Here is a 12389-nt window from a genome sequence, read left to right on the forward strand (position 1 = left end):
TGATTTTTTTTAAAATATTAACTGTTTTTGGAGAAATTGATTTTGTGAGGTACACTTATCTGAAAATACATGATAAACTATATTTAAAAAAAATTTATTTTTTGGGATCCACACCCTATTTGAAAAATAGATTATTAGATTAGATTTGGTATATTAGATTTATTTTTTAAAAAAATTGATTTTGTTAGTCCATAACTATTTTTTAAGGATATATTTAGGAAGCTTAAAAATAATAATAAAAAAACCATGTTCGCATTCAAATTAAAAGAAAAAAAGACGTGAAACGAGTATAACTCAACGATCAAAGTTATAAGTTGGAACCTTTCTGTGGTACTAAACAAAATTAAAAGAAGAAAATACATTTAATCGTTGAGAATGATTCGAAATGTTCCCGTGGGGAGCCTGAATGGGCACTTTGGATGGGCATCTCATCCAACGGCCGAGTGCTGTTTGATTTGTAATTGGAATTTTCTAGCCGTTGGGAACCTGACTGGGCAGTTCGGGATAGCTTGGAGCTGGACGCTCCGATTTGTTTAGTATGGGCCCGTTCACCTTCAATAATGGGCCCGGCCGACTTTTAGTTTGGCATATGGACCAGCCCCATTGCATGCGACAGCCACGGCCTTAATAATATTAGTATTTCTTTTAGAAGTTTAATAATATTAGTATTACTATTATTTAGGTTAAATTACAAATCTTGTTATTTAAAATGCTTCAATTTGATTTATATGATTTTGGGAGTTTTAATTTATTTTCATGGTTTGAGCTTAATTGATTTAATCAAATCTCACGAATTGTGCTTGTCATTGCCATATCAAATATGAAATACTTTTTAAAAAATATATTTATAATTAAAGTGACAATGAGTTAATTTTTTTTTTTATTAGATTGAATGTATTGGTTGATCCTAATAGGGTTTAAGGCAGAGTAAAAAAAAGAAAACGATGTGTAGATTTCGAATAAGGAGAAGACAGGTTAGGAATGATTCATGAGGTTTAACTCAATTGTAGAGATCAAGGAGAAAAATGTCTTAGCTGCTGAATTTTACTCATGACGAACCCCTGACATCGTGGTTCGTAGCTACGTGCTCTAATCCTTTGAGCTACAGGCCTCACTCCGTCTCCACTAGATCTATTCTTGGTGGTACCAAAAAAACGAACTTTTCCTCTTCCCAGTCATTTGCCATTTCGAGTTAAGAAGATCGTCTTTCTTTGCTTATGACAAATTCATTAGCTTGTTTTAGGGTCCTTCATTGGTGTTGGCTTTTTGCTCACCCACGTTTCTTTTCATTAGTTTTTTCCGTTGTTGACATTTCTCTATGTATATATACATTTATTTACCGATTGGATCCCACCTGACCATTCTCTTATTGGGAATATATACATCATTTGTCAGTATATATAAAAAAATATTTTGCATGTTTGTCTTTATAATTGTTATAGTTCATTTTGTATTTATAATTTAACCATAGAATGATCAATCAAATATAAAATTATTTCATGGACCATACTTAGTATAAGTTTTTATTCTTGCAGATAGTCTAGCTATATTCTCTTGATGTTTTTACACAAAAAGAAAAAGTGGAAGAAAATTTTGAAATATAAATATCAAAATTAAACATCTATATAAAGCTTACCATGCTTATTTTGTAACTTTTTATCTTAGCCGAAATATGACTATATAAAGTATTAATGTCTCCAAGAATATTTGAAAATGAACCTGGAGTTAGCACTATGAAGATTTTGCCTCTAATAATGATTAGAGAGTAACCGTCGTATACCTCTTTTCTACTGTGTTATAAAAAAATCAAAATTTTTTCTTTAATTTATTTGAAAGACGTGACTGTTGGAATCACGTACGAGTCCATTCAACTGTTACCTTTGAAATTTCTGGCGAGAGTTATGCATAGAGTTGAGCTGTTATTGTTGGTGGGAGTATTATTCGGCAAAGATTGTTTGAAGTTATATTGGTTCAACATACTTTGTACGTCCACAGTTCAACAATCTCGAATCTCCCCCAACAAGTATGCAAGGAGTCCAATTATCGATTCTATGCGCGGAGTTTGAACTAACAATTCTATGATGATGTGTCCTTTTTGTTCGAATTTATCATTCTTCACTCAAGCATATCTCATGGGTTGTTATTAAATGACCTTCTTTACTCAAGCATATCTCATGGGTTGTTATTAAATGAAAGAAGTTGGGTTGGACCATTAGTTCTTGTTTAATCCCAATTATGTGGCTACTTTATTACATGGTGTGCAACCCTAGTTTGGGACGATTCTCCTTGCCGTGAGATTTCGAAAAAGAGACAGAATTTTGTTACACTCTTTCTGACCGCAGCAACCGAGGATGAAAAAATCTACAGAAGAGTTTGTTTCTTGCTTAGAGCTTGGGTTTGTATTGTTCTTGGATATTGAAGCTAATATAAATTTGCCATCACCTTGAACAGTGGATGTAGACCACCTTGGTCGAACCACTATAAATTTTGGTGTTGTCTTCTCTCCCATTATGTTAATATTGTTTGGTGAATTTATTTGGATTAATGATTAATATTGTTTGATAAAAGAAACCGTTATTGGTGTATTTTTGCACAACAATAATCCAAAAGATTTATGTGATATTTAGATAAGATAAAACATGTTAAACGATTTATATATATATATATATATATATATATATATATATTTTTTTTTTGATTTAAAGGTAACTTTATGTCAGGTAAACATTATTGGATAAAACTGTAAAAATACAAACGACCAGATGTGCATAGCTCTTCAAATTCCCACAATGTAATCAAAGATGTCAATTCAAACTTATGAATGAATCTCGAACCATCAAACTGAAATTATTTTCACTTTTAATTGATTCTATCTATTGATGCGCGGATTATGTTCTCCCAGTTCCTTTCGAGGTTTACACCAAACTTTATTATTAGGGACTCGAAAATCTGCAAAACCGAACAAGGTTAGACCGGTGTGACTGTTGTCACATGGGCTCCGATGTCTAAATTAGCAACGGGAGTAGAATTGAAGGGTAGAATTCGACTTACCTTAGGATTAGGCTACATGTCCTATTTATAGCCACTCGGTAGGTTCCAGATCCTTCTAAACGTGCCCTAATTCATTGTTACAGGACTTAAGGTGCGTGGAGATCAAAAGAGGACGAGTGCCGGGCTTGGCATTTGCCAAGCCCTACTCGACACCAAGCATGGGTCGAGATCGAGTCGTGCTCGGCTCGGTCCGATTCGATCGGTCTGTCCGGTTCATCTGGTAGTCTCTTTGATTCTCTTTTCGTTGCTTTGTCGTTTTCCCTCTGCATAACACTATCTAATCAACTCTCACCAAGGGTAATTTTTTTCTTAGTTATAATTCAAATATTTAAAATAATTAATTTTATTTCAATCTCCAAACTTTCATGTTGGTTTGATTTTAGTTGTTAGGATCCGAGTAAAGTTCCTCATTCGTTTTGATACTTTTTAATAAAGATAATAAAGAAAAATATATTGCATTTAGTAATTATTTATTGTTGTTTATTTTTTTTATTGGAAAAAGGTGACATATTTTAAATTAAAAAAGAAAAAGATTTATTTCAAAATTAATGTTTTAAATAAATATTCAAAATGATTGATGTTGTATTCAACAATGATAAAATATATTTCTATTCATGTTTTGGAAGCAATGAAAAACGGAAACAATAAATAAGAAAAATAGAATTGCAGAACCTCGACACGAATTCAAAACACCCATTAATTTACTGTAAAAAAAACACTCATAAGAATGGTAAAACAATGTTTTTATTTATATTTTGAAACAAATTAGAAACGAGAACCATAAAAAGAAATTATTTCTAAAATTTCTATACAATTTTTAGAACGTGTTTGGAAGTGATGGTAGAAGGAGCGATTTTGAAAAAAATAAATTTAAGAATAATTGATTTTCCAAAATCATCACCCAAATGATATTTAAACATCAATTTTATGTGATTTTATATTTTCTTAAAATCAATTTTTTAATTTGCCAAATATCATCATTGAAATGTAAATGATTTTGGCAATAGATTTTACATGCCAAAATCATCTCCAAACATACCTTTAGAATGTTTCGAAAAAAGAATAACAATAAAGGTCAAAATTCTTAGGTTTCTAGATTCTTATTCTTTTAGAAATTTTCTTAAAATTGTATAGATTCTTTTGTTCCCGTTTTCAATTTATCCAAAAATGTAAATAAAAATTTGTTTTATATCAGAATATGTAGATGGAATCGTGCAATTCTATTTTTTCAATATTAAAAAAAGGAAACAAATACAATAAATTATCAAACAATCCTAACCAACCAGGTACTTGAATTTTTAAACAGTCCTTTGAAAAAAGTTAAACATTCTGTTTTAAACTTTTGGTGAAGGCTAAAAGTTCTATGGAAATAACTCAATTGATAAAAATTATTTGGTACACAAAATTTATGATTGAAAAAAACAATTATAGTCCATAAAGAATAATACGAATCCTCTTGTAAAAAATATAAATAAAAAAAGCGAATCCTCTCTAACCTAATTGCCTTCGGTCAAAAAAAAAAAAAAAAATTCCACCCACTGCGTACTAAAAATCAGCCAATAAGAATTAAGGTGCCGCCAATTTGGCCTCCGGTGCACGGCGGCAGAGTTGCCGCCGTTAGAATGATCGGTTGCCGGATCTGGTTTCACCATCACGGAGATGACCGATTCAACATCGTAAGGCTTTATATAAACGCACGTATACTTCAACTCATCAAGAAACACATTTGAAGACAGATCTTTCGCCGGAACAACCACAGCGCCCCCAATTCTAAGAACACGATCGACGAATCCGGCTCCGAATTGCCCTAGCGTGAACACAATATCAAACGATTCATCCGCAAAAGAGCCTTGTGGCCAGAAATTGTTCTCAATAATCACATCGCCTCCCATACTTCTCAGATGATCTGCATAATGAGCAGGAGCTTCGAGGTTCTTCGAATTCGATCCTGCGATCAGAATAAGGCTCTTTTGCCCCGTCCGAAGAATGTCGGCGATTTCCAAGTCATTGATGAGGCTATTGAATTCCTTCGCGGTTGGCGAGTGAAGATTTGCGAAATTAAACCAGAGGAGTTTTCCTTGCTCCTTGAATTCGGGACCAATGTGAGGAATTAAGAGGAGAATCACAGCTAGAAATAGAGAACGAGATATTATTCTTGCGATTCTTGATTGAGGAAGCGCCAAAAGAGCTAAGTTTCTCCCTCCTCCGCTTCTGGTACCACTGAAATCCATGGATTTTGAGTAGTCGTTGCTTTCTTCCTTTGAATCTTTTCAAAAAAGGAAACTTGGCCAACTCTTTTGAAGATTAAACTCGAACTATTTTGGGACCTTAAGCAAAAATTTATATTCCGCCTCCTTAGTTTATTTTTTTTTTCAATGATAATAATTTTAATTTTTTTTTAAAGAAATCTCAAGTTATATAATATCTTATTATTAAAGATTGATTTCATTTTTTTAATATAGATTGAATTAGTTTATCTTCTCTTTTTTTAGATTTCCTTTTCGTTTTAAAGTATAATTCAAAAAAAAAAAATGACTTATTCAATTTGAATAATAAGAAAATTAATCTCAAATAAATGAGATATAAATAATATTTCAAGAGCGATAAATAAATATTTTGTTCAACCCGAAAGATTAACATAAAAGGAGAAAAATGATGTAGCTAACCTAACAGAGATTTCCTTCATTCCCCCCATGATTTGTGTAATTCTATTCATTCCCCTATTTTCATAATTACTTTATTTTTTTATACTTGTCATTGTCCGAACTAGTTTGACATACCCCTTTTGACAATTTTCTCAATCCTTCATGACTAGTGGTAAATCTATGATTGGTTCTTTTTTGCAAGTTCCGATATAAATAATAAAAAAGTTGTTTTTTTAGTGCATAAAAAATGTTATTTACATTAACGTTATTAATATAAGTATTAATATTGTTAGGGCTTGTAATATTGATATCAATTTTTTTACAACCATATTGTTAATTTGTTATATATACTCGGCACCTACCTATGAAACCATAAAATATTATTACTTGTGGGATTTTTGGGTTGAAACAGAACTATTTATTTAATATCTCACTTTTGAATGTAAACAAAATATTAAGATCTCAAATTTTATGAAAATGTTATGATATTGATAGATATTTCTAAAAAAAAAGATTAATTAAGATAAAAAGTTCATAACAAATAAACATTTAACCTTTTTAAATAAGTTAAAATTATTAATATTAATATTAATGATATTTTATTGATATTATTTTTTTTATATTTTGTCGAGTTATTTATGATACCATGAAAATGTCAATTCACTTACCCTATCTATATCAAACCTGTGGACATAAAAATATCAATGGAAATCGAAATGTTGAAATTGCAGACATAAATTTAATATCCTGGAGACATGACATTGGAGTTCATGGAAGCATTAACTTAATTTAATAACTTATAAATAAACTAAAAACTAGGAGAAATCTAAGGTCTTTACAATGAGATTACATGGGCATAGATCTGGTAGTAAATGTCACAATTCTCAAGACAATCAGAGCAAATACTTTCTTTAAAAAAAAAAACAGAGTATATACAACACAAGCCTTGCATTCTAGAAGGTTTAGGTGGACCCACCAACCAAACCAGGAAGTGTATTACCAGAACTCTACTTAAAAGAGTTGAAGAAACTTACAGTGTCATTTAGAGCCTGGATAAAGTAGTCGACATCCTCTTTCGTGTTGTAGAAGTATAGGCTAGCTCGGGCGCTCGAGCTGACCCCTAGAGCACGGTGGAGGGGCTGCGCACAGTGGTGTCCCGATCTGATAGCGACACCATGCTGCATTGCAATATTTTAAGGATCCATAAACATAATTTATCATGATACTGTTTTAAGAGCTTGAGACTTTAACATGGTTAGAGAAGAGATTTTAGACCCTATTCTGGTTCTTGGTATTTCATTCTAGTCCCTAAAATTTTAGATACTATGTTTTGGTCCCTTTGACTTACAACTCTTTGGTTTTAGAATCTCTAAAGTCTATTTTAGAACTCGACACTTGACCTACCAATAATACTTGTTTGTCAACGTAGATATCTTCTCTAGAGACCAAATTAGAATAATCACGAAACTTTTTTTTTTTTTTAGGGATAGGAATTTAAACCTTAAAAAACTTTGGTCGGGAACAAACTCAAGCATGTCCTACAAAGTAGAGCCAAGTCAGAGATGTATCACCTGTTGGTCAAGAAAAGTTGCAATGTCCGTTGGATGAATATTCTCAACATTGAAAGAACACAGAGCAGCACGTTGCACATTTGCTGTGGGAGCTGGTCCGTAAATGCGAATATTGGGGACTGCACGAAGGCTTTCATATAGATATCTTGCCAATTCTTCCTGTTTGCAGACACCAACTCCTTACCGTTAGACTTGAACATAAAAGCTCGTAGAAATGTTTATCATCTCATTCAAATTTTCAGTTTTCAATTCCACATTTCCAGGTAACCTAGTTGATGAAAAATAATATTTAAATGTTTTGATTGAGGAAAATGTTCCTTTGCTGTGTTGTGTGCTGCTATATTTAGTATTGACACCAACCTTTTCACCTCAATAAATTTCTTAAAGGAAGGGGAATGCATATGCCAAAATGCAATCAACTCACTTCATAACTATGTATCTTTTGCATGCCGATTCCAGACAAATAGTCAACAGCAGCTCCCAACCCAATTGCTTCTCCAATTGCTGGCGTCCCAGCCTCAAATCTAATCAAGGGAAAAATGAGTTATTAGTAGGGACTAGAGTCGGAAGTTTGTCCAACCAAAATAACTTTCTGATGCAAATATCAAAAGAAGGCAACATAAAAGACATAAAAAGATAAGTAAAATGACATCAATTAATGAATACTGTAATAAATAGACACCACAGAATTTTAACTCCATTCGTTCATGAAGTCAGTTGTTTAGATCTCAATTCTCATGATGACTTCAAATATATGATTTATCAAGTACACAATTAAGCCAAGTGTCACAATTGCTACGAACACAACAGATGAGCAAACGAAAAGTGCATACAAGAAGCAAGCGTAAACACACACAGTAGCCAGCATAGAAACTTAATGAGCAAAACACTAAAGTTCCGGCTTCCACATAACCATAGGTCAAAGAAGAAAAAAGAGACGAACTTTTGGTGTTCTAATCTCAATAAATAAAACATGGAAACTCATGACATATTCAGCATTCAAAGTCCTATATCTCGAATGTACAAAATTTTCCACCCCATTTAGATACATGGAGAAAATTATGGTTAAGTTAAAATACAAAGAAAAATACAAAATTGCACGCTTGCAGTTCACCAACCTTGAAGGAGGTTCTGCATATGTGGAATGATCAAGAAATACATCTGAGATCATCTCTCCACCACCTAGAGCCATGTAGGACCAAATTAGAACACTGGATATTGACTTCTCATTAACTAACTGGTAAAATTGTTTTTATATACAGTTACTTTCATAACTTATCTTTTCAAAGAACCTACCTAAGAATGGAGGCATTGCAGACAAGAGATCACTCTTTCCATATAAAAATCCGATGCCTGTAGGCCCACACATCTGAAGCATGTTTATTCCTTAACTTCATACGCACAATGTAAGGCCCAAGATTTTATTAATAAGAGAATGGCCTAACCTTGTGAGAAGAAGCAACAAGAAAGTCAGCGTCAAGTGCCTGGACGTCAACAACCATATGTGGAACACTCTGGCATGCATCTACTAGCACTTTTGCCCCAAAACGATGTGCCCAGCCAACTATATCTTCAATTGGAAGAACAGATGCTGCAGAAAGAATCAAATCATATCGAATTCGACTAGAGTTACTATTAGAAGGGCATCGAGAATAAGAGACAGAAATCAAGAGAAGGGGGTATGTCATGCAGTTCTTCTCTTTCTTTTCCCATTCATTGAACTTTATTACTATTATTCAACCATACAACTTTCCACTTGACACGTAATAATAAAAGTGATATGATCACACTTAAGTTTGAAAAATTCACCTAGTAGCAGGTACTTATCTCACTTGAGTGATGTTTACTAATAAAATGGGGGAGAAAAGGAAATTGACTAAAATAATCCTAAAATATCAGATAGAAGAGTGTACCTAGTACATTTGAAACATGATGGGTAACCACAAGCTTCGTTTTTGTTGTAAACATCTCCTTTAAATCTGCCAATTTCGGAACATCATGTTCATCCAAACTCACAAACTTCAGAACAGCACCCGTCCTTTCAGCCACAAGTTGCCAGGGGACAATTGCACTATGATGTTCAGCAACCGTAAGTATGATCTGCACTGAAGGAAAAACATCGTTACAGTTAAAGTTAACGCAGTACAAGGCACACACTTAAAAATAATAAATGCAGCTTTTATGGTCTTCATGTAGTAGTTAAAAACATTCTTATTAACTTAAATTTGACATCACAAGCATCTTCACAAACAGACCAGTCACAAAAATCAAACTATATTCAAGTGCAGATAATCCCAATGAACCATAGCCTAAAACTCAGTTTTTCCTCTCTTTACAAAAACCCCACTTAAGACAACTGAAAAGAATATGAACAAGTATAAAATGTAAACCAATTTAAATTGATAGATTTGAGATGGAAATGACAAAACTTCTACAAATACCACTTCATGAAACTCAAACAATATGACCATCCACGGCATATAAATTCTGCACCAACTGAAGATACAAAGACTGAAGAAACAATTTACAATAGTCAAGTTTGCAAAACTACTAAAAAAATCCCAGGTATTTGTGGATAGAGCATACTTTTTTTCTGCATAAATAATTATCAGAAACAAACTGCGTTTCAGATTAAATCTCCCGTGTGGAGAATAACATTAACAAATACATGTTACAAGTACCTATACGTGCACTAGATAGCACATATTTACAAGAAATATCACTTGCCTTAAACAACTAACATTGATACAGTAACCCAACCTAACATGATACGCACCTCATCCTCTGATTTTAAATTAGCTAGGCCCCAAGAATAAGCCACTAGATTGATAGCTTCAGTTGCATTCCTGGTAAAAATAATCTCTCTTGCTTCTGCTGCATTGACAAAAGAAGCAACCTTTTTTCTTGCCAGCTCATACTCATCAGTTGCCTTCGCACTACAGTCAGAAACGGTCGTGATTACAAGTGATAAATGCAGACAGACACTAATTTAGTGCCTATAACCCAGCAAGTAATACTATAATTAATTAATTTAACCCCGAAGTGTAGATTATCTACCTCAAGTAGTGTATTCCACGATGAACATTTGAATTATAAGCCTCATAATAATTCTGCAAAGCTTTCAACACAGCAATGGGCTTCTGAGAGGTAGCAGCGTTGTCCAAGTATACAAGCTTAGAGCCATTTACTTCCTGCAGGTCGCAACACGGCAATTAACTCCACCGCATGAAGAGCCAATACAATACAATAACAATAACAATATTTAGAGACATCAATACTCAATACAACGTGATTCACAATATACTCGGGAAAAACTGACGATTCAACCAAGCTTGAAGGATCCAATAACAAATAGACCGAAAAATTGGCCTTGCGATGACCAGAGATTAACATAAAGAACTCAAAAAACAGGAACCTGATGGAGGATGGGGAAATCGGGGCGGGTTGTGTGGCCAAGCGAAAGAGAGGCGAAATGTAAGCTGTCGGTTTCCGTGGCGGTGGAAGCAGAAGCGGAAACTGAGAAAGGAGAGGAAAATCTGCGGAGTGCGGAGGAAGGAGAGTTGCGGAGAGTGGAGGAGAAACAGGAACTGCAGCGACTAGGGTTTATGAATTGGAAGGATGGGAGCTTCAGAACCACAACTTCCATCATCCTCTCGTTCCCCAACTTGAGAATCGAGCACGAGCAAGCCTGGTGTCGATCGATGCTACTAATCATTTGATCACACCGCTACCTATAAATAGGTTATACGGATGTGATTGAAAAAACACATTTGTTTATTTTCTTAAAGTAACCGTTTAATCTCTTTGTAATAATTTAGTCGATATATTTTGAAACTGATAATAATTTAAATTTTTTAGTTTAAAACTTTTGAATGAAAATTTTTTGTTAGAATTTAATAAAGTTTCTTAGATAAGTGGATTGATAACACTTAATTTTTTTCAAGTACGGTTAAGTAGAAATTAAGTTGTTAGATATAAAAGTGGGCTAAATGTCTGTTTTAATATATTTTAAAATTGAATAAATATATGTCAAAAAAATTTTAATTAATTATTTATTTATTTTGAGGTCTGTTTTCATTTATTTTAGTTAATTAAATTTAAACAATTTTTTAATATATCAAATATGGAAGTGCCTTAACTCAACAAATGATATCTTAATGGTTCGATTATGTTCATGTTGACAAATTTAAACAATACTATAGGAAGAAAAAAGTTATTAAAAATCTTACCATTAACAATTAGGCTAAATATATACTTAATATTTATAATCACTTTCAATTCTATTTTTATTTTGTTGCAACTTTTTTATCCTTATTATATCCATTTTATGTCAATCAAATTTGTATGAAATAAATCAAAGTTTTGACAATATATGTTGTCAAAAGAATTATTTCTGGAAAATTTCAAAGAAAAAATTATTATTATTTTATTCATTTATGGGGGTGGGGGATCGAACTCACAATCTCTTGATTGGAAATATATGTCAATTACTACTAACTATGCTCGCTTTGGCAAATATTAGTGATATGTTATTGATGTTTTTTTTTATATTTTGTCAATTTACTCCTTATGTCAATTTTCAAATTTATGAACATATAAAAATATCGATGTGTTCACACATACTTGTATATTACTCATCTATATCTTTTTATTGAGCTTAAACCTCTCTCCATCTCCTTCTTTAAGCTCGATCAATCTCTCGATCTTTATTACTCACTCGATCTCATTGTTTAGATCAATTTTTTATATACTTTTATTAACGAGAACAAGATGAGAAGTTAAGACATCATTTGATAATCATTTTGTTTTAAAAATTTGTGTTTGTTTTTGTAAATTTTATTAGTAAGCTATTCACCAACCTTGAAGATATGTTTGAATTCTTCATCATTAAATATTTGACAACCAAGAGAAATACAAAAACATAATTTTTTTTAAATAATAATAAGTTGTCAAATATTTAGTGGTGAGGAAGACAAGATTCCTCGAGACAACTAAATACTAATTTCTATAATTTGCATGGAGTCTTCACTGAAAGTGGGATGCTTGGGTAAATTTCAATCCCATGAACTCATTCCTACAAACGAGACGCCGCATAAAATCTATCATTTTAATTGCCGTATAA

At 32.6% G+C, this 12389-nt stretch overlaps 2 protein-coding genes across 2 annotated transcripts; both read right to left on the reverse strand.

The window, feature by feature from the left end:
• Nucleotides 1-4451: 4451 nt before the first annotated feature.
• LOC148212636 (uncharacterized) lies at nucleotides 4452-6149 on the reverse strand. Its single transcript, XM_088121183.1, has one exon. The coding sequence runs from the start codon at nucleotides 5280-5282 to the stop codon at nucleotides 4548-4550; it is 735 nt and encodes a 244-aa protein (XP_087977309.1). The 5' UTR covers nucleotides 5283-6149; the 3' UTR covers nucleotides 4452-4547.
• Nucleotides 6150-6413: 264 nt separating this feature from the next.
• On the reverse strand, nucleotides 6414-10981 carry CPNIFS (chloroplastic NIFS-like cysteine desulfurase). The gene is made up of 10 exons (XM_022297379.2): nucleotides 10683-10981; nucleotides 10325-10458; nucleotides 10044-10203; nucleotides 9181-9367; nucleotides 8713-8858; nucleotides 8564-8636; nucleotides 8386-8449; nucleotides 7692-7791; nucleotides 7268-7426; nucleotides 6414-6874 (listed from the first exon to the last, which is right to left on the reverse strand). Exons 1-10 carry the CDS (start codon nucleotides 10914-10916, stop codon nucleotides 6704-6706), a joined length of 1428 nt encoding a protein of 475 aa, XP_022153071.1. The 5' UTR covers nucleotides 10917-10981; the 3' UTR covers nucleotides 6414-6703.
• Between the last annotated feature and the right edge of the window lie 1408 nt (nucleotides 10982-12389).

The sequence above is a fragment of the Momordica charantia genome, assembly GCF_013281855.1.
Source record: "Momordica charantia cultivar OHB3-1 chromosome 2 unlocalized genomic scaffold, Mcharantia_2.0 BLBB01000002.1, whole genome shotgun sequence".
NCBI lineage: Eukaryota > Viridiplantae > Streptophyta > Magnoliopsida > Cucurbitales > Cucurbitaceae > Momordica > Momordica charantia.